The following is a 22,173-nucleotide window of genomic DNA, read 5'->3' on the forward strand; positions in this document are numbered from 1 at the left end:
AGGAACTACACATAATTTCAAAATGTTTGAATAGCCTGCCTTATACGAATAAAAAAAAGTAGTCTTCTAGAATGAATGTATTGTCACGTTTATGCTGTTTCAAAGGGAATTTGAATCGTTTGCTTGTGAACGTAACTCGAGCTGGAGCGAAGGAGTTGCCCCACTCGCAACAGCATAAACACTGTCTAATTTATGATCTCCCTGCGAGGAAAATCATATCCTACCTGTGAGGCCCAGAACAGAATGCAAGCCTTTTGAAGCATTCGTCGACCATGCGGGTTTGAGCCCTCGTCGTCCACTGATGGGTCCGGTGGTGCCTATCGCCTGAGACATCAATTGCAATCCGCGACTAGACGCAGACGGGATGGGGGAGCGGTCGGACCGAGCCCCTCTGCTGGATTGGGAGGAGGTTCCGTCCGCGGACAAGCCCGCCGGTGCTGACTCCGACTCCAGGGACCGACTAGATAGTCCCTCCAACAGCTGCAGCCCGCCAGCACTGCCGGGACTCGGGTGGAGCGGCGGTCCGGGTGATCCAGACGGCTGCGGGGCCCCGCCCGCGATCTCCATCACCCTGCAGGCTTGCGCGGATGGAGCGCTGCGCCCTGACGCGAAGGAGCATCCCTCGGATTCAGGACCTGGAGATGTGCTGCTCGAAGACCGGATGGTGACGTGGGAGGAGAAGGACCAAATCGTGTCGGTTTTTGTCGTTACGTTCAACACCAGAACAGGTGGGACATCAACTAGGCAACACACAACCAGACGTTTGACCAGACAGTTCATTAGGTACACCCAAAATCTGTGTTCAAACTGCTTTTATGCTCACTTTCATTCATAAGCAATCAAAGCATTACAATACAAATAGGAATGGATGTATGATGGGGATAACGATCTGTGTCTGCGCGTCTCAAACAGGTGTGGCCCTGTTTTATGACCTGGCCTGGCCTGGCCTTGAACTAACAAAATCAGTAATTGATCGCTAATCTACACTCTGCAATATTGTCAGGCTTCTTGTTAAACCAAGTCGGGTCACTGATCCACAGGAATGATGAATAAACCAGCAGCTTCTGTGCAGAGGACAGCTGGATACTTGACGGTGGTTGGGCTTGCATTTTCCCTTTGACAGGGGCCAGTGGGCGTAACAAGGCCTCTTCGCTGTAATGACATTTTCTCTATTTAGTTACATTGCAGTCAGAAGAAAGTCAATCCCGGCTGGGGATTTGTTCATTTGAATTACAATACGGCAGTGGTGGTTTTCAAACCTTTTACATCCAGTAGGCTACCACCTAAAAAAAAAGTACTTGCGTTTTGACAAATGTTGTCATTTTCCGTGCACTGTGAACTCAGACCAAAAAGTATTTTTTTCCTTTCAAATGTTTAAAAAAAAAAAGATCTCAAATCTGGCAATAGAGTAAAAGTGTACATTTTAGAGTGGCCTTTTATTTTGGGAGCCAAAGGAACACATCTCCTTTGCCAAGATAGTCCATTCACCTGAACAGGCAAATCAAGATGTTGATGAAACCTTTTGCATTCCTGCCTGTATTTGCTCTGCTGCTGCAGCGTATTTGAGTGTGTGTTGTTAACGTGATCTGTGTGTGTGACAGGCAACATGCTTGAGTGGTGCCTTCCCGAGGATATGGACCTGGAAGGAGTGGAGTTTAAAGCCATCGCCAGTGGCTCCCACAGAGTCACCACAGACTTCATGTAAGTGGCTGCCAATTTCATGTAAATATTTGATCAACTATTTGTTAGTGTTAATATTTAATCACCACCTTCGTTCATATTTTATGATATATAGTTTGCATGCAGTTAATTTGACTGACTTTTATTTGCTCTAGCTAAAAAAAAAAAAGCATGAAATGCTGCATCTTTTTTATTAATTCGATTTTGAAAATGTGGTATTTGTTTTTTAGTGTACAGTATTTGATGAAATAACACTGTTGTGTCTTGCTATATTGGCAGAATTTAATTTAAAATTAATAAACTCTTGTAAATGTGTAGTTAAAATTAACCAAGTGCGCTGAAAGTAAAATTCTATTACGCAAGAATATTTTTATTTTATTCAATACAAGATAGCAATATGAAATGTTGCATCTTTCTCTTGGCGTTCGAAAGAAAAAAAGATAAATAAATAAATAAATAAATCCAAAAGCAGCTCAGCCATCTGGCCTCGCCATCGCTTCCATGATTCACAGGCCTTATCTGCCTCTTCCCCCCCTCCCCTCCCTTCCCCTTCACATGTCATGTATGGCCAGCTACTTCCGAAAAGGCTCCTACTTCGGCCTGGCCTGCTTCGCCAATATGGCTGTGGATAGCACGGCGGAGCGCGGCGCCAGGATGAAGTCTGTGGGCATCCTGTCGCCTTCCTACACTTTGCTATATCGCTACATGAGCTTCCTGGAGCACCAAGTCAGGTACCACATTGGAATTTGAGATCTGGTCAAATGGCTTATGACTTCTATATTTCGTAATCTGCTTTTACCACCAAGCTAAGTATTCCCTTAGCTTTCCCTTGCAACCATTCCTAAACTCTGGCCTGCAGTCACTAATGCTGCTTACTCATCATCATCATCACCATCATCATCCACTTGTGCGTCTCTTTTCACAAAGAGCTCGCTGTTGGTCACAAGATGGTTCACATCTCGAAGATACTTTCTCATCCAGCCTTACTTCCTCCTTTTTTTTTTTTTTTTGGATTGTTCTCATCCTTGGAAGCAAGCAAAACATTTAGTTTCAGCTGAAAAAGCAAAATAAAAAAAGATCTTGAAACAAGAGCTGCTACTTATTCTTATCCCTTGCTTCTAGAGAAAAACTAAGACTCCGCACCCAACAATTTGTTAAAAAGAGCTGTCTGCAAAAAATGTGTTTCCCAAGTGTTAGCAGTCAATTCATTGTCAAAAATATCTATCTCAAAAACTGGAGCCAATTCAAAGGAGCAGATGTCATTTTTGTACTCAGCCGCCCAAAATGCCCCAGAAACCATTCAAATATCTTTGGCAAAAAACAAATGTGGTTGTCACACATTTACACCCGCTTGATGTTTCACTGCAGCAAGAATGTGGTTGTTGTTATTTTGCTGAATGTGGCCTTTTTGCTCATGAGCCAGACTCCAGCTTCAATCCCCGGGCCACTACTCTCCCTTGGAGGCCTTCTTTGAAGACAAGAGGGCACTGCTGCTCCCTAGCGACCATGACGTCATTTCACTTTGCCCTATCAGTGCCTGGGGGGCTGCCATCAACCATAGCATGCACCCGGAAATGAAGGTAAAAATCACCCCAAGCAAGACCCAGTGATATAAAAATAAAAAAAAGTTTCACATTTGAAAGAGATTGTTTTGTGCTTTCCGTGCCAGATCACCCACCCGGCGGGTTGCATGTCCCAGTTCATCCGCTTCTTCGGCGAGCAAATCATGGTGCTGTGGAAGCTGGCGCTGCTCCGGCGGCGAATCCTCATTTTCTCCCCGCCACCGGTGGGCGTGGTCTGCTACAGAGGTGCAGAGAAACGGCGAGATGGATCAAACCGACACTGTTGTTTTATTGTTGTTGTTCCCCCCACCCCAATCCCACTGTTTAGTGTACTGCTGTTGTTGCCTGGCAAACATCTCCATCCCAGGGGTGGGCGTGGCCGTGCCCGAGTTCAGGCCTTTCTTCTATGTCAACGTGGCCGACATTAGCGCGCTGGAAAATGAGCTCTCCTATGTGGCATGTGAGTGAAAACTGTGTAACGTCGGGATAACACAGAATGTGTAGATGCACACATTTCATAAGTTCTTGAGCATTTACACTATTCAAAGTTCTGTAATATTGGGTATTTTAAGCCCCCCCCCCCATATAATTGCTTCATTAAAACGACTAAAAATTCTCAGTTAATAATTGGTTACTATATTTTAAAACAGCAAATTAAGCAATTTTACATCTATCAAATGCTTACATAATATATTCATTGTAAATAACAGAACATTTTAAGTAACCAATTTTACATACAGTACTTTTACATATACTGAACATTTAATGTTTAATAATTGTTTGTTAATTGTAATAAACTTAAAACGTAAAATATTAGTAAAAACAATGTTACATGTTTAAGTAAAAATATATGTAATTTGATATGTTAGAGAAATAAACGATTATACTTGTACATTCTATAATGTAGTAAATGAGGAAACAAAATTAATAACATTAACAATTTAATTATAAATATATTTAAATAAAATAACCTTAAAATAAATTATACACTGTTTATATTAATAGACAATTTGCTACATTTATTAGAATGCTGTAAAAATAAAAAAATAAACATTTAAGTATACAGTATTACATATGTTACTTGTTTGCAGTAGAAAACCATTTTTTATTTATTTTTCATTATTTCCCTGGAAAACACTCTCTGGAGGTTTATCTTTTTTATTATTATTATTATTATTATTCAGAATTTTTGGGGTTAAGGAAAAAAACACATGTATATCAGTTAAATTTTCGCTTTTGGCTATCCAACCCAGTTATGGCCCGCTCGTCTCTCCATTTTGAAAATGAACATGTGTTTGCGCTGCGCAGGTACTACTGAGAAGATCTTCGAGGAGAAGCGAGATCTGTACGACGTCTACGTGGACAATCAGAACGTGAAGACCTACAGAGAAGGTCTCAAGCCACTGCTCCGCATCAGCACCGCCGACCGGGAGAAGTACCGCAAGCTGACCGAGCAGCGGTGCGTCAGATAAGCAAAGAAATCCAAATACATAGCGGCGTCGCCAGTGTCGAGATAAGCATCAGTCACATGTTGTTGTTTGTATGATATGCATTGATGCAGGAAAATGCTGCTGTACTCTCAGGAGGAGAATGGCGACTGTGTGTCCAGTGAAGAGGATCTCTTTATTCTGTACGTGCACATGAATGAATGAAGACAATGCATGTATTGCAATGAACCCATTTTAGGGTAAAAACACAATGACTTTCTTTGGACCCATGCTTCAAAAAGAAGAAGTTTGACACACAGCAGATACTTACTGTATACTGTGCGGTGAACTGGTTGTGGCCGGATGTTGTGACGTTTGCTGCCGCTATCTAACAGCTTCAGCTCACGGCAATTTTGACCAAAGCCAAGTCGGAAAAGGTCTTATACCAAAGTAGCACTGTACATATACCGTATGATTTGTCTTCAGGTTTTTCCTGGAGCAAAACAACAGGATTTTCCAGACCCTGAGCGAAGTGGCCGCCAGTCCCGACCCGACGCTGACCGGCGAAAGCGTGAGGGCCATGGGCCTGGACCCGCACGGCGACCGGCTATTCCTGCTCCACCTGCTGGAGATCTACGGCTTCGATACGCTGCTGCTGTCCGACCAGCTTTGCTGCAGCTGAGACGCTCGCTGAGTCCGTGTTCGGGATGGCTTCTTTTCCACATATAGCCGCATCATCATTTCTTTTATTTTTTTTAGAATCTCCCTCGGCTGCCAGTGGATCGAGCACGCCCCTCAGCTCACCACACATGGACACTGGAGGCTGTGTTGCATGACCGGTAAACACAGTCTGGTAAAAGTAGCGTCCTGTAAATACCGTTCGCTCTTTCCAACGTGGGTCTGCTGCAGGCCTACTTGAAGCATTTATGTACAAATCAACACTTCATTTGTAAAATCATGTGAAACTGATTGTATGTTGAGGACGGATCCTTTTTATTTATTTATTTTTAGCCTGAGCTGAGACCAAATTGAAATCTTTTCAACAGGCTTGAATGGCGTTCACGCGGACTTATTTGCACGCTGCCAGCTGAGCCTACGCATCCAACGTCCAATTGGGGTTTGAACACTAATCAAGACAAGCACAGGCCCGCGGGGAGCAAGTCCACAGTCATTTTCTGCTGTCTGCACTGGTACCTTGACTTAGTAATTCAGTTTGTTCTGAATCACTCTTATCTTAAATCACCTTACCAAACTAACATTTATCTCTAGCGCCCCTCAAAAAACATACACTAATATAACCCTAGAATGTAAATAATTCAACCATTTTTGCATGATTACTTCAAGCTTCAGTTTTAATGGAAGTAAAAAAAAAAGTAATCTGTTACAGGTCAAAATGACTAACATTTTTTTATTTATTAACATCTACTGCAGCATTGATGCCAATTTCTTTAGCTCATTTATAGTGTTTCCTATTATGTGTTAGCATTAAGCTAACAGACGTTTAGCAAGATCAAGTTACAATAATGTAGAGGTGTCATGAAAACAGATTTGAATCTGAATGATTTTTTTTTCTTTAAAAATGAGTGCACCAGACCGTTCCACTTCAGAATGTACCGTCCTTGATATGTATCGCTACATATTGATTTGTCTAAAAAAAAAAAAAAAAAAAAACGATTGCAATTGGAAAACTGAGTGCATCGGATCATTGTACTTTAAAAATTGGACTGTCCTTTACTTATTGGAGAGATGAACACAGCACTGAACAGTATTTTCACACTTTCTTTTTTGTTTGTTTACAAGACAAAGCAAAAGTCGAAAAACTCATGTGAGTTCGGGCACTCTTAAGTCAAGGTACCACTGATTTTTAGTGTGGCTATTTAATGGCAGTAACTTTCTATCTCTGACAACACAAGATGAAGTGAATGTGTTTTCTGAAGGTAATTCCAATCTTGTAAGGCCTGGGTTCAAGCAAACCTCATAGGGATAGTCCGATTCATGTTAAAACTATTTATTTATTTGACTGTAAACCATTTCAGAAATAAAGTGCCCCGCCACCTGTGAGGAAAACACTGGTCCGTTTGAATGTTGCCTATTTCTAAACAATGATCAATTCTTCCCCGCTGGATTCGTTGTTGCCGTCTTCAGAGCCCGTCGCGGCTGCCGCTTTGAGAGTGGCCATCCAGGCTCGTTTGACGTTGGCGTGGTCGCAGGTGAAGGTGTGGCGGCTTTTGGATTGTCTTAAATTGAAGCAGAATTGTCCCTGGAACTCCTGAGGGGGATCTTCCACTGTGCAGCCAAGCAGCGGAATGCAGGAGAGAGGTTTCACATCCTGAGGGGAAAAAAAAAAATAATGACGGTAAGTCATATTGTGTTGGTAGAATGAAGGAGAAAAAAAATCACGGTGTTTGTTATTTACCTGTTGATCAGCATACAAAGAGAGGACCAGTGGTTGTGTTTTGGCGATGACAGCCCACACCCGCTGCCACGTTTTGGGATTGTCACCGTATTGCAGGAAGCCGCTGATCAAGCATGACGCTGGAAAATACAACTGGGAAACATTTGGATTTTTAACGGACAAAAAGGTACTGAATTTGGACATATGCTATGTATTTGGATCAGGGTGGCATCAAGAGTCCTGTTATTGGCTATTTATAATGAAATACAATTATATTTAAAAGTAATTTGTTTAGTAAGTATAATTAATACCAGTACAAAATGAACATGCATTTTTTTTAAATGATAATCTGGTCACACAAATTTGCTAAATAAAAATGTTGTGGGGGGGGGGGGGGTATGAGGTCCCAAGAGACCCAAGGAGAGACTGAGGAAAGAAAGGAAGGATACATGAAGCAGAGTGAGATCCACAGGCATCAGCTTCCAGCGATTCAACGACCAGAGGAAGAAGCAGATTGTGTTTGAATTTTGATAGATGCTGGTGTGGTGGATCTGGCATGCATGAAAAACCTCCACCAAAGAGGGTAGCCGTCGACCCCGGCCAGGACAGGGCAAGCACAACAGCAGCGCCAGGGCACAACCCCCAGGCCCCGCGGGGGGCCACCGGCCGGAAAGCAAATCTAGGAGCCCGAAGCCCCCAGTCCAACGCAGCAGAACGGGGCATGGCAGGCCCACCAGGCACCCCACCAGCCCACAGGCCCCACTCCCCCGACGACCCACACCCACCACAGCCCAGCCCCCGCCGCCCCCCAAATGCTGGGGGACCATCGTGCCGGAGAGGGGGGACAGTGGAGTAGCAGGGGCACCAGCGCCCACCCCACCTCCAGCCGCGTGGTGGGATGGAAGGGAGCACCGGGAGACAGGAGGTACCCCTGAACCCCAGGCCTGGCGGGGAAAGGTCCCGGTCGTCACGCCGGCGTGCCTAGTGAAAACTAACCCCGTTACCGAGTTCGCCAGCTCGCCGACTAGCAAACTCTACCCCTACACCGTGGATGTGACCCCACCCAGTGTATATACAAGTGTGTGCGTGTGGTGCATTAAAATTGGGAGCAGGTGAGATGGAGCAGAGAGAAATTATATCCCCCCCCGCTCCGATCCACCTGCTTCTCAGATGTGTTGGTGAGTGTATGTGGTGCATTAAAAAAAATAGGGGGGCATGGTGGCAAGGCGGGGGAACTGATGGGGATGGCAGCACTGCTTAATACAGCGGTCTACCCCAAGCGATGGCTCCCCACCCGACTCACCCTTCACTCCCAAAAACGTATTTATATGATTTTTATGGGGGGTTTGAAAATAATACAGAATGCTTTGATGTAGCTTCTGACATAAAGCGTAAAGCAATAATAGTTATTACAAAAACGGCCAGCAGGTGGCAGCAGAGTATAAGAGCTCAACCAGGGCCAAGTTGCAACAAGCTCTTTTCCTCAAGTGTTTTCAACAGGTTTGTGAATATTGATGAAACTTAGCTATATTCTAATGCTAATTGCTGCAAAACAGAAACACATACAAATATACTTTTTACTGATGAAAGAAGAGACTAATCTTTCTTTTGGTGGGTTTCATGTTTTTATAGCAATAGAACATAATAGTCTGTGGGTCTTGCAAACTGTCAAAATCCAGTAAAACAGCGAAGGGGGGTTTGCTTCAGTGAAAATGGCTGCCAGTGAATGAGTTAACTAAAACATTTTCATTGTTTTGGTTAGTTGTTTTCTTTGTAATAAAATAATTTATGGGTACGGGTGAATGTTTCATTTATATTACTGTAATTAGATTAATCATAAATATTGAAAAAAATGAGCTTGGTTAGTTGAAATGCATATTTGTATTTTTTCATGTATCTCAACTGCAATATTTAAATATTTGCACTTTTTACATTTTTGGGGGGAATAGATCAACTCTAAATGCTAACATTCAAAAAAGGAGCATGATGTTTTTTGTTTGTTTTTTCAACAATGACCTGGCCCTCCCTCCGTCTGTTTTCAAAAACCAAACATGACCCCTTGAGCACGAACGTTTGCCCCGATCCAACCTTCCCGTTTTGGATGGACTCACCTCTGATGACGTTGTCCTCTTGGTTGTCTCCCCCCTCCCTCCTGTCGGTCCCGTCAGGATGGAGTAGCAGGCCTTGCACACCTTGTTGAGCTTGTTGCCGTCGTACGCCAGCGCCGCCTTGTTGTCGGAGCACTTCCAACACACCACGCAGCCGCAGGCCCGGCAGTGATGTCGGCGTCTGGTCAGCGCGTTGAAGGGCTCCTGGCACTTCATGCACACGGTCACCTCGTTATCACGAATCCAGCGAGGGGCGCGCCGCCCGAGCTCCTCCGCCTGGAAAACGAGAGCCTCAGCCTGCTGCTGACGACCGCCGTGTTGCAGGTAGTCTCCCACTTACTGGTTCCTCCACATTGAGGTCCTTAGACGCCAATTTGAACGTCTCGTTTTTCTTCTGGAACACTTTGATGGCGTCTCGAACGACCTGGAGGACAAGAAATGCATTTGTTCCCCACTCCATGTAACATGACACGTAAGAAATCCTGTAGTAGCCATTACCTTTATCCACTCATCTCTGTCCTGCTCAGAGCTATAGAAGAGAGGTATAGAAAAAACCTATGACTAACAGAACGAGAGCCCACCAGATCGCCGTTTACAGTGCACGGTTTCCTCAGATGGAGAAAAAAAAAAAGGAAACTTGAGGAACAGCCCAGACTAAGCTCCAGTAGGGGAGCACAGTATGGATTAGGAGGGGGGGTTAAAAAGGTGCATACCTGGCCTGTAGCTCCAGGGTTTTCTCCTTTCCCGACACCTGGAAGGTGTACGGGTGGTCCTCATTGGTGGTCTGTTGCACCTGCATGCCGTCCACTCCTATACGGCAGCGCACCGTAAAACGCTGGCCCGCCAGGCTGAACTTTGGCGTGCAGCACAGCAGGAAGTTGTTGAACTATGCAGACAAACAGTCTACTGAGACCAAGACATCAAAAAGTCCCTTTCCAATACGGACTTTTGATTGACAATACAGTAATTTTTTATTTTATTTTATTTAGTCATACCAGAAAGAGGTGCCGCTCCATGGCGGACATGTTCCTCGCGGCGAGCTTGAGCAAACGCCCCTCCCTGAGGAACTCGTTGGTGGGGTTCACCACTTCCTCCTCGCCAACCATCTCGTAGATTTCCAGCAACCTCTTGATGCTCTCCTATGCAATGATTTTTTAAACTCATTTGCTCCCCAAAACATATAAATACGTTCTATTTCAAATATTACAATGCTCCCAAAGATGTATTTATATGTTTTTTATGCTAAAGCATACAGAAGGTTTTGATGCAGCCTCTCAACTTAGGAGAATGCTTGAAGCAATGGTAGTTATTACAAAAACGGCCAGCAGGTGGCAGCAGAGTATAAGAGATCAACCAGGGCCATGTTGCAAAAACGCTCTTTTTCACCAGTGTTTTAAATTAATTAATGATGAAACTTAGCTAAATTCTATTCTAATTGGTGCAAAATGGAAACAGATAGAAATATACTTTTTTTCCTGATGAAAGAAGAGACTAATCTTTCTTTTGGTAGGTTCCATGTTTTTATAGCAATAGAACACAATATTCTGTGGGCCTTGCAAAATCAGTCAAAATCCAGTAAAACAGCAGGGAGTGAAGGGGGTTGCTTTAGTGCTTTCTCGTTTTGCAACAAAAGATGAACGTGACAACTCACAGCTTTATGAACGGCGCTGTTTGAGTGGTTGGCAGCCATGGAAATTGTCTGCAGGGATTCTGCGCAGGAGAGAGACCGAGATGGTCCAAACTGGTTGCAAGCGAGGAAATTATATTTCCTGAATACTCAACGTCCGATGATACTCACGCTGAGCAAACTCGTAGTCTGGGTGACTCGGCGGTACGTTCTTGACGTAATCCCTGAGCAGCATTTCATAGCGAGGAATTCTCTGGACTGGTTCCAACATGTGATGCTGCAGAGTCAGACTGGCACACACTTCCTGACTCTATATAGGGAAATGTTGATCTTGAAACTTGGGCTCAAACTAACTTCAGGGATTTTTATTGCTACCTGGATGTCCTGGATGATGTTACGGAAAGCGGATGAGCGCTCAGTCCATATTCTCGACAACTCCATGGCCTGGTCGAAGTTGCTGACGTAATCGGCGTACATCCTCAGGAAGGGGGCGTGCTGCAGCAGGACATTGCCCAAACCGGGGCACTCGTGCCTGGATGAAAAAAAATGGAATCTGATTGTATTTGCCCAATTTGCATCTGTTGGCTACAACAGTAGACCTAAAGCGAAAATCTATGAGTAATTGCCCATAGATGCTCACTTCAAAATACTTGGCACCGAAATGATCAGCTCAAACGGCCAATCCAGATAAAGACAAATCTGCAAATGTGATATAGCGAACATGCCAGAGTTGACCGTGCTCCGTTTTTCTGACCCACCAGCGTCCGATGCAGACTTCCAGGTCAGGCAGCAGGAACTGACTGTGGAACGAGTAGATGGACGAGATGTTGGAGAAGATGTTTCGAACTACGTCGGCCGGAAAGGAGCCACGCCCGGCCTCGTCCGTCAGTCGCATACAGAAAACCTGCAAATGGAGAGTCTGTGTAATGCATTGTGGATCATAACACCCCCCCCCCCCCCCCCCACACACACACACACTGACCTGGTCTAGAAGATGGAGGCGAGCCACGTAGGCCCTCTCCGTGTGAAGCAGTTCGCTGACTATCTTGAACAGCTTGTGTTCCGTCTTCTCCTCAGTCTTCTTCTCAGTGGGCTCCTCGCACCGCTGGTCTTCATGAGTGGCCTCAGTCCATTTGCAAGAGAACCTGGATCCCACGCGAATCTTGGAGCCCCTTTCAGCACCGATGGGATCGCTTTGTCTGTTTGGAGTGACTTCCCTCTCGGAGCAATTGACTCTCTGGTCTACTGGTGCTTTGTCTGTAATAGTAGGCCTACAGCTTGAGAGAGGAGGTTCTGCTATATCCGATGGCGTTCTGTAAAAACAAACCTGGAGTTACAGCGTCGCAATACCAGACAGGACTAATCACAGGGGTCAAAAACTTGATTTCATCCCAAGGCCACATCGTAGGGCTGCAGTAGTATCTTGACAATTTTTTTTTTAAATAAATAAAAACCACAACGTTAGCATCTTTATATGTTAGCTAGGGATAGACCGATTATCGGCGCCGATATTCAGCATTTTGACAAATATCTGAATCGACCATTTTGGAAAAATTATATGGCTGATAATGGAGCCATTTAAAAAAAGTTGCTTCTGACTCTGGGAATTTCTATCTTTGTTTGAAATTAAAACTAAGATAAGTAAAATTGTAATACTTCAGATATTTTTAAATAAAATAAAAAAACTTTAGCAAACAGTAGAGAGCTATTTAAGTTCTTATTTAACTTTTAACTTCTTTTTTTTTTTTTTTTTAACTTTTGAAGACATGCTACTGCCTCTTTATTTAATTTTTTTAAACACCAATATTTTTACAAACCTAAACGTTCAATAAACATATGCTTAAAATAAAAATAGCTGGAGTTTGTTACATTTTTTATGCCAATATTTTCCCTTTGAGTGAGAATGAATATCTGCTCCAAATATCAGTTATCGGCATCCTTGACTACTAATTTTTTAAAAACCTGAAAAAACCCATATGGGTCTATCTCTAATGTTAGCCACAGGAAAAAGAAACAAAGCTGACGTCTTTATGCATAAATTACTTTTGTACAATAAGTCCAAAGAAAAATGCAACCTTTCATCCAAGTACACGATGAGGTTGGGCACACTCAAAGACTTCCCCGCCTGCTTCTCGTGTCCGTCAGCCTTCCCGCTTGGGATCCTGTTGAGTCCCAGCCAGGATTTGGAGTTAGTCGCAGGGGTGTAGCTGCCCATCTTCCCCTGGACAGGACTGGGGGTCTTCAGTAGTCCTGAGAGAGGGCTTCGGTTCTTAACGGACAACTTGGCCGGGCTGTGGCCTCCCTCCTTCAAGGGACTGCACTTGTGGATTCCTCTCTTGCCCGGACTCGGAGAGGCCAACGGCGGAATGCTCACGAGTTTGGGGATCTTCTGAGAAGGGGACAGCCTGGTAGGGCTGAAACGTGCATCGCTGAGAAAAGTCGCTCCCGCTTTGTTGGGACTCTGGGACGTGTGGTAGCCTGCTGCTCGTACTGGAGTCTTGTCTTCATTTAAATGCTGTGGGGGGAGGCTGGAAGAAGATGGCGGTGCGGTCCCGATGGGAGACTGGAGGTGCACAGGTTTGGGAGGCACTGCGAGGACACACCAACTGACGTCAGAATCTACTAACCTCAAAGCGGACTTGAGCTCACCTTGTGGCTTGTAGGGAGTTCTCTTGGATTGGCTGGTTGCGTCTTCATGGTGTGCGGAATTGGGCGCTGATCCACAAGAACCTTCACAGCTAGACGAGCCACACACGCAACTGCTCACCACTGAAATAAACGTGCTCACTATTTCACCATGTGTCTCATTGTGCATTTTGTTAGGCTAATACTAATAGCATAGTTCAGTAATGTTTCTAACTTGCAAACTTTGACCCAGAGTCTGATTGCATCTCAGACTACACATTGACGTTTTTAAAATCAATTTGAGGCAGTGAGTCAACATTCTTTATGACAAAACTCAGCAATATAATTAACACGCAACAAATCTGCACAGATCATTTTCCAGTTACGTCACCAATTATGTTTGTTCTTACCTTACATTCACTTTGCAGGCAAAGGTTTCATTATTTTCTGTTTCTAGGCTTTTGCAGCTCACTACCGGCGCTCTGTCAAGCTGATCTGCTGGTCACGCGAGCGCGTCTAAGTCTCAACTATGTCACACTTCTGCTTTCTCACTTCTGTGTCAAGTTATTTAACATGTCAGCATATAGAAAAGGGGCATTTATTTTGCTCCTCCTGTAAAGGCTAACACTTCCCATTGCGGAATCCACTTAAAATCAATTTCCGGCCAGGATTTTAATGCAGAAATTATACATTTATGTGAAGAAATCTCAAGCTTCATTTCACTTGTAAAGTTCCAAGTGATGGTTGGCACTGTTGACTCCATATTCTATCAGTACAATCAGGGCAAGAATTAGACATAAGGGGTAGAACAAACCCTTCAGCAGAGGAACACTGGGCCTTTGTGTGTTCCTGTGCGCGCGTGCGCGTGCGTGATTGGCATACAAAAAGCAGCAAAATAGCAAAGTCCACGCTGAGTCAGGGGAATGGGATTTGCCTCAATAATCCAACAGGCACCAATTAACACGATTCACCATGCATGTAGACGCCAAGAACACATGACGTCGTCATAACGTTAGGAAGTTGACATAACATGAACTGATGTAAGCAAAATTGAGTCAAATAAAAACATTATAGATGCATTAATTATGTCCTAGAATACTATCATGTGTTATGTAAAATGGATGCCTAGTACGGTTGATTAGTTTTTACACGACTACAAAACAACCAAGCAAACTATTTCAGTCTGTAATACCGTGAGAGTAGGCTAATTTACGTGCATATTTGACTAAAAGCGTGTTTTTAGTGACAAGGTGCAGCTCACCTGTGTGACAATCCGGGGCGGCGCCTTTTGCCTTCCGTCGGACCGCCACGCGTCTAAACTCGTCCATGTCGCGGCTGCTGCTGTTCAGCGTCAAACTATTCCTCTTCTTCAAGTCAAACATTGTCAAAGTGTCTCAACTCGCTGCCCTAATGCTTTAAGTCAAGATGGAAGATGAGTGAGTGAGTGAAGGCCAGAAGTTGGAAGTCGTACGGTGTGATGAACGTGCAGGGGGCGTGTCACAACTCAGAGCTGCGTGCTGAGGTTAATTATGAAGAGGCGGAGGACTCCATTTGCTTGCTTAAGGGATTGCTATGCCTGCTATTACCGCAGTATGCCTGATGGCACCAGAGTGCGAATTGGAATTGTCAATTTTACACTTGGTGTATTTTTTGTAAATACATTTTCCGCAGTTTTTGGGATTAGACTAAAAATGAATGCCCTGTACGTACACCGCATTAAATAAGGTAGCTAGAATAAATGTAAATAAACTTTACTCAATCACTACGGTACAGTGCACATTAATTCACGAATAATAGGCTATGTCAAAAATAAAGTCTTAATAGCTAGCTATTAGTCCTAGCAGTTTTTTTTGTTTTTGAAAGATTTTTTTTTAAATTTATGTGTACATGAATGTAGAGTTTTAGCTCGAGCTAATCCACATAAATTCTAGGTATCTTGCTACTTTTGAAGGCAAATTTTCTTAAAATATTCTTCTTCAAACATAATTGTGTTGCTGGCAACTTGTCATAATAGCTACATGTTTTTAAAATGTATTATATTGGTGACAAACACACCAGCATTATTAGGTACCCATAAACGTTTTTTAAAGTGTTACCTAGAAGTTTCTATCTATTCATTTTTGTGTACTTAATGTTTTGTCATGGGTGTCTTTATTAAAAATGCGGACATTTTGTTGTTTCATTGTCTTTTTACTATTGAGGGTTTGTTTATATCATGAATATTTCAGAATAAAACGTTTTCTGTTTGTTTGTTTGTTTGTTTGTTTGTTTGTTTGTTTGTTTGTTTGTTTTACTCTAATCTAGTGATGGTAAATGTGATGCACTACCTTATTCCACTGGCAGATGTCGTGAAAGGGCTGAAGACCTATGGCAAAATGTGTTTTGTACTTGCAAAAATGTGTTTTGTACATACAAAACCGTCCTCGCGCACGCTTGCTGCTTCTCTCCGCTACGCGTACAATACCTTGATTCACGCTTACGATACGAGGGTCGAGCCGTAACAATAGGTGGGTTTCATGCGACGTCAACAGGTGAGTTTTGATTAATAATAGTAATAATAATAATAATAAATTATACTGCAAAAGCATGTTATTGTTTGGGATACTTAAGACTGCATTTAACATAACGCTAGCCAACATACATGGAAGCTAAGAGGCTACAGCTAAAGTTAGGCAGACAAGGTGGTGAGGATAACCAATTTTTCACTGGTCAATATGACATTTTTAATGTGTTTTATATGGGGTCAAGTTGAATCAGCAGCCAGAAATCTGGTGTCTTTGCTTCTAAACACTATGTCAAACAACAACTTAACACGGCCAACAGTGACTGGGCAAACAGCAACAGCAGCACCCCAGATTCGAACTGTGGAACATGAAATGGCAAGGTTTGTTGTTATACAAATTTTAATTTTACTAATTCTTTTTTAACTCTTTGACCGCCATAAACGTTATAAAACGTTTAGCATAAACCTACGGAAGGGCGCCGAGGACGTTAAAAGACGTTCACTATGTTTTTTTGGGGTTTTTTTGGAAACGGGTGGAGGAAAGCCTTGGGCAGCTGTGCTGAAAGTATCAGGCAGATCTGGTTAGTATAAGGACTCGTTTTGGCCCCTAGATGGCAGCGATGACTCTCTTTGCACAAGGTTGGATGGGCCGCCCACCGTGGGCGTCAGTAGAAGACGTGAGGCGGAGCTAGAGTGTTGAGGAGACAATGGCTGATGAAGCCACAATGGCTGACCAAGCAACCGGTTGCAAGCAGCTCACGCTTGAGCATTTCTTTCAAAGACGGAAAGCATCGATCAATACTAAAAAGCGCATTGATGTCGACGATGATGATGACTCCGAGCTTGACGCCAAAGTTGGAAGCCTTGACGCGACCGTTATGATCACGTAGTAAGCCTCACCGGCTAAGCGCGGCTAGCGCTGCTAAGGCCGGAAAACGCGCACAATAACCGACCGGGTACTTCTACACAATCGGACATTCGATCGGGCGATGGAGAGTTGGCATCGACCAATGCAGATTGATGATGATGATGATGGTGAATCCCGAGGTTGACGCCACAGTTGGACGCCACAGTTGGACGCGGCCTTTATTCTCACGTCATAAAGCATCACCGGCTAGCTCTGCTAACGCCGGAGCTTTCACATGCGGACATTTTGTCGGACAATGAAGAGTACCCCGAGTCCAATGCATATTCATCGGAGGAGCGGGTACAGTCTGATCACGGAGAAGACACTGTTTCTGGACTACGATGCCACCATGAATGGAGTGGATAAGATGGATCAGAACATCTACCACTCGGTGTAGCAACTGAAGGACATGAGGAAGCCAGACGTAACACCACCGTAACGTAACCGTAGCATGATCCTGATATTAGACTTGATGGCAACACACACTGCAGTATATACTTGCTATTCCCCGGAAAAAACGGTCTGCAAGAAAGTGGAGCTTTTGCACGCGAAGAGGCAATCTGTTGTGCAAATGCTGTTGCGTCTCCTTGCACGCAGGGGAGAAAAAACAAAAAGAAAAGCTGTCGTTGAAACATCCACATATTTGTAAATAGTTTGCCAAATTGTTGTCAAATTGTTACACTGTTGAATGTAAATAAACGTATTTTGCTATCAAAAAACACTTTTTCATTCTTGGTGGTAGTGTTTTATAGAAGTAAAGCACTATTTAGGTGTTTGTGGCATCATTCATGGACAAAAAGAAGTGTAAAATTCACTAGAATGCATGAAATAATATCGTTTCACTAAAAGCTTGATTTCTCCGTATTTGAGTCCAAAACAAGCGAAATCGGGTGAAACTAACCATTTTCTATTGTTGATTACTAAAGATCTTTCAATCTTTCATTTGGTAGTACGTGTGTTTCCATAGTCCAAACAGAACATTTTCTGTGGACCTTGAAAGATCAGTCAAAATGCTTAAATCGGCTGGCACTGACGGCATCCCTTTTCTGAAAACGTCTGGCAGTCAAAGAGTTAAATTATTTTTATTATTATTATTTTTTTTTTTTAAAGAGCTCAGTATTGTTCATTCGGTAATGTCATCATCATTGCTCTTTTTTTTTTTGTATGTGGGTGAGTATGTGTATGTGCATGTGTATGTGCGTGCGTGCGTGCGTGCGTGCGAGTGTGTGTGTATTCGTCATCAAAAACCTATTAAAAAAATCCCATACAGTTCACCTAAACCGAACACCGCCGTCAGGAGACCCGAGGAAGGACCAAAGAAAACAAAGGAAAGTGAAATCCAGCACCGACCAGACACCACCCACCGGGCCACCAACCAGAGTTCTTCACCAACCCCAGAAACATCTAAATTCCAACAAATCAGGGAGACCTCAAGAGACCAAAGGAGAGACTGAGGAAAGGAAGGAAGGACAAACGAAGCAGAGTGAGATCCACAGACACCAGCCTCCACCGATTCAATGACCTGAGGAAGAAGCAGATTGTGTCTGAGTTTCGATAGATGCTGGTGTGGTGGATCTGGCATGCATGAAAATCTCCACCAAAGAGGGGAGCCGTCGACCCCTGCCAGGACAGAGCAAGCGCAACACCCCGGGCCCCGCCAGGGCCACCGGCCGGAGAGCAAACCCAGGAGCAGGAGCGCCCCCCACCCCAACACGGCCGGAGAGCAAACCCAGGAGCAGGAGCGCCCCCCACCCCAACACGGCCCGCGCCCCCAACCCAACGCAGCAGGACGGGGCACTGCAGCCCCGCCAGGCACCCCACCACGACCCCCCCCCCCGCCCCCCATCCACCCCCGCCATCCACCCCAACCCAGCCCCAGCCGCCCCCAGGCCCCCAAGCCCCCAGACACCCCCCCTCCAACAAAGCCAACCCCCGACCCCAGCCCCACCAACCGGCAGCCCCCCAGCCCCCGGGGACCCCCCGCACCCAGGCATCGGTGCCGAAGAGGGGCCGGACAGCGGAGCGGAGAGGGCACCCGCGCCCACCCCACCCCCCGCCGCGTGGAGGGACGGAACACCGGGGGCAGAAGGGGAGATGGGGGCACCGGAGGACGGCCGGCACCCCCGAACCGGACAGGGGACCGCAGCACTGCTCTATACTGCGGTCTGCCCCAACCGATGGCACCCCACCCCGACACCCCCGCCCCTATTTTTTTTTTTATTTTTTATAATTTTACTAATTCTAATTTTAAAGCCATAAAGGCAATTCATTGCATTTATTTCATGAAACATTTCCCCAAATGGGGGATCTTTGTGGAGGATGGCTCTTGTATAAATCAACAGGTTAATAACACTTACACTATTTCATAATTTCCTTTTGGTTTAATTGTGTTCCACAGTTACTGATGTCTTTATTTCCCCTATACATAAACTTGCACAGTGCATTGAGTTCTAGCTGTGTACATATTCTCTTCAATAAAGGTGGTGGTGGCCGACGAAAGCTTGTAGTCATTCCACCGGAAACAGAGGGGTACTCTACCAAAGCTCTACGTGCTATGTCAGCGAATGGAAGAAGCACTTTTTATATTGTACCTCTTCAGGAGACATTAGACACCTCTCCCTTGCCTCCTGATTCACAGCACTTGACAAAAATGCAGAAACAGACCTGTTACCAGTGTAACAAGGGCATGCCATTGCAAATGCTTGCTGTACACATCAAGACATGTAAAGGCAATGAGTCATTTGATGAAATGAGTGATGAGGTATATATGAGTACTTTTGTTGTTGTTAAATTAGTATAAAACAATACACGATATTACTTTTTTTGTTTTTAAATCTGCAGTCTCCTGATCAGCTGTGTATTATAGACAATGGACATGGTAGAGCCTATGGTAATAACTATAAATTACTCTTAAATTGACTTAATTTGTGGAAGTATTTGTAGTATAGAGCAGTTCATCTTTTCAAATTCCAGATCCAGGTGTGTCCAATTTGTTTGAAAGAATTTCCAGAGGATGAGATCACAGTCCATGCCAGCCTATGTGGAGAGAGGTAAGCTAATTGTTTGAAGTCCAAAAATTTTTTGGGGGGGGATAAGTACTTAGTTTAAGAAATTAGTGTTTTCCTTTCAAACTGGTTGTTTCCCCAAAGCTTTGCCAGTGGATCCACTAATGTAGCAGATGACCACATTGCAAGTACATCTGCTCAAACTCCAGTATTCATACAAAAAAAAGAGGCAAGTTTTAATTTTGACGGCAGTTGCACAAATATATTGGATGATACTGTCTTTTTTTATTTTCTTTTTTTTAATAAACCACATGTCTGTTTTTCTGTTTTCAAAGTTTGGAAGATATATTGTGCATCCTACAAAATCAAGTTGACACCTCAACTGAGTTCAAATTGTGCGTGGATAGAAATGAGCTCCCCGACAATGGAAAAGGAAAAAAAATCTGCATATCCTGTTAGTATCCTTAAGGTAGCGTATATTGGAGAGTCAGGCGTTGATACAGGAGCACTGAGAAGAGAGTTTTTGACAGGTATGCTGTTTCAGGTAATAAACTGTTTCATTTTGATGTGAAAGTCCCAAGTGATTATACCTTCATTTGTTGTCTGATCCTATATGTTAGATATGATTTCAGGAATTGAAAACAGATTATTTTAAGGAGATGACATATGTGGAAAAAGTCCCAAGTACTCTTTGACAGTCCTTGATGATAACAACTTCAGGTTGGTATCACCTATGTTTTTTAATTCATACAGGGCTGTATGATTGATTGATTTATTTTAATTTCTGACTTCAAGACTTTACCTATCTTCCACACAGAACTGTTGGTGAAATAATGGCAGTCAGCCTAGCACAAGGTGGTCCATCACCTGCTTTCATGAAAGAGTGGTGCTACAAATACATCTGTACAGGGGAGGTAGACTTCAGTAACCTGTCCACAGTGGATGCGGCAGACCTTGTTTCTTGTCTACTTATCAGCAAGGTAAACAGAATTTGAACCCAAATGAGTATGAATAAAACTTGATTTTGAAGTTGTGCTCGTTTTCAGGTAGAAAATGCTGCAGATTCCCAGTCTCTCATGATGTTATCAGATGATATTGTAACCTGTGGATACACAAGCCATATCAAACTAGACAACAGAGACAAAATAATTCGGTAAGTGTTACTTTTTATAATCACTGCCTGAGTATGTATTTTCTTGTGTTAGGAATACTGTTGTTTATCACAATGCTTCTTGTGTGTTTTTTAAAGAGCAATTGTCTTGCATTCTACAACAAGACTGATCCCAATGCTACAGCAAATTAGAAAGGGCCTGGAACTATTTGGCCTGCTGGATCAGATGTCTGGAAACACTGAAGCTTTCCTCTCCCTGTTTGTTCCTGGGAAAATCATCAAAGTATTGATTTTAACTCTCAAATATCTTGGTCTTACACTGTCCAACTATTCAGCTGTGCATGTTTTCCCTGCATGTCATCCAAGTGTGCAGAGTTGAACACAAAAATAATTCTACACTCTTTTTGTAGCCTGATGCTGATTTCATCATGATGAACTGCCAACCATGTTTCGGTGAAAAAGGGACAATCAAAGGAGACAACTGAGAGAAGGATAATCAACTTTCTCCAAGCTTTTTTTTTTCTTTTTTTTTTTTTTACAGGAGATAGAAATGTCAGGTACAATGAACACACAGGAGTATAAATATGCCAATCACAATTAGAGTTTTCTTCATGATTTTATTGTAGTAAAAATAACTTGTTTCCTGACAGATGTAGTGCACACTAAAAAGGTGAACTTCATCGGAGATGTCCAGTACTCCATCTTCTTCCAGAGAGTGAAGAACATAGTACTTGCTTGTGACTGCTACCCAGACATCTCTCCAAAGTCGCTCTAATCTGCAATGAAATTAAAGGTTTACTTCAATTTCTAAACTGAAAATTGAAAGGAAAAAAACATTACATTGAACTGCTACAACAGCCTTGTTACCAGCAACATGTCAACAAAACTAACCTCTGGTCGTGAACGCTCTTTCCAGAGATAAAGCTTGCTCTCCCTGTTCCTCTTGTGGCAAACATGAAATGTGCGATGTCTAGATTCTCAACACCCTGATCTGCGCTTACTCTAAAAGGGGAAAAAATACATTAGGCAAAGGTAAATCATAACTTAGGTTAATAATACATCTATCTGAAAGGATATACTTATATGTTATTACAAAATTAATTGCTTTGGGACCAGGTATATTACCGTGATGGTAAACTATGAAGCTGGATTGCTCTCATGAAGAATGAGAAAGCAGTTGATCTGTTATTTGTCGCAGCATCCAAGTACAAGATCTGCAATTT

At 43.5% G+C, this 22,173-nt stretch overlaps 2 protein-coding genes and 1 pseudogene across 7 annotated transcripts; 2 read left to right on the plus strand and 1 right to left on the minus strand.

The window, feature by feature from the left end:
• The first annotated feature begins 133 nt into the window (after positions 1-133).
• On the plus strand, positions 134-13,594 carry LOC147160258 (DENN domain-containing protein 11-like). Of its 6 annotated transcripts, none has more exons than XM_086059399.1 (13): positions 134-728; positions 1,602-1,701; positions 2,253-2,411; positions 3,104-3,260; positions 3,350-3,488; positions 3,571-3,702; positions 4,551-4,701; positions 4,804-4,872; positions 5,156-7,025; positions 7,097-7,251; positions 7,468-8,242; positions 9,233-9,496; positions 11,561-13,594. In XM_086059399.1, the coding sequence occupies exons 1-9, from the start codon at positions 365-367 to the stop codon at positions 5,349-5,351; spliced, it is 1,467 nt and encodes a 488-aa protein (XP_085915525.1). In that variant the 5' UTR covers positions 134-364; the 3' UTR covers positions 5,352-7,025; positions 7,097-7,251; positions 7,468-8,242; positions 9,233-9,496; positions 11,561-13,594. The 6 variants fall into 6 exon arrangements, with proteins under 6 accessions (XP_085915525.1, XP_085915527.1, XP_085915529.1 ...); XM_086059401.1 differs by having other exon boundaries at positions 7,468-7,989; XM_086059403.1 differs by having other exon boundaries at positions 5,156-5,859; positions 6,815-7,025; positions 7,468-9,496.
• On the minus strand, positions 5,887-14,905 carry LOC147160259 (FYVE, RhoGEF and PH domain-containing protein 4-like). Its single transcript, XM_086059397.1, has 15 exons — positions 14,686-14,905; positions 13,449-13,568; positions 12,875-13,388; positions 11,782-12,112; positions 11,558-11,703; positions 11,175-11,331; positions 10,971-11,109; positions 10,824-10,882; positions 10,168-10,311; positions 9,886-10,058; positions 9,671-9,701; positions 9,513-9,596; positions 9,176-9,448; positions 7,086-7,217; positions 5,887-6,998 (listed from the first exon to the last, which is right to left on the minus strand). The coding sequence occupies exons 1-15, from the start codon at positions 14,804-14,806 to the stop codon at positions 6,765-6,767; spliced, it is 2,658 nt and encodes an 885-aa protein (XP_085915523.1). The 5' UTR covers positions 14,807-14,905; the 3' UTR covers positions 5,887-6,764.
• A 4,579-nt stretch (positions 14,906-19,484) lies between these two features.
• Positions 19,485-21,725, plus strand: LOC147160260 (G2/M phase-specific E3 ubiquitin-protein ligase-like; annotated as a pseudogene).
• Positions 21,726-22,173: the final 448 nt, after the last annotated feature.

This window comes from Leptonotus elevatus, chromosome 17 (assembly GCF_054856555.1).
Source record: "Leptonotus elevatus isolate MCC_2025b chromosome 17, RoL_Lele_1.0, whole genome shotgun sequence".
NCBI classification, from domain to species: Eukaryota; Metazoa; Chordata; class Actinopteri; order Syngnathiformes; family Syngnathidae; genus Leptonotus; species Leptonotus elevatus.

Coding starts and splice junctions, on each gene's coding strand:
- LOC147160259 (XM_086059397.1), bottom strand. CDS start 14,806: ATGTTTGACTTGAAGAAGAGGAATAGTTTGACGCTGAACAGCAGCAGC. Junction 11,704..11,781: donor GCCTCCATCTTCTAGACCAG/GTCAGTGTGTGT, acceptor CTCCATTTGCAG/GTTTTCTGTATGCGACTGAC. Junction 9,597..9,670: donor ACAGAGATGAGTGGATAAAG/GTAATGGCTACT, acceptor CTTGTCCTCCAG/GTCGTTCGAGACGCCATCAA.
- LOC147160258 (XM_086059398.1), top strand. CDS start 365: ATGGGGGAGCGGTCGGACCGAGCCCCTCTGCTGGATTGGGAGGAGGTT. Junction 729..1,601: donor TACGTTCAACACCAGAACAG/GTGGGACATCAA, acceptor TGTGTGTGACAG/GCAACATGCTTGAGTGGTGC. Junction 4,702..4,803: donor CGCAAGCTGACCGAGCAGCG/GTGCGTCAGATA, acceptor GCATTGATGCAG/GAAAATGCTGCTGTACTCTC.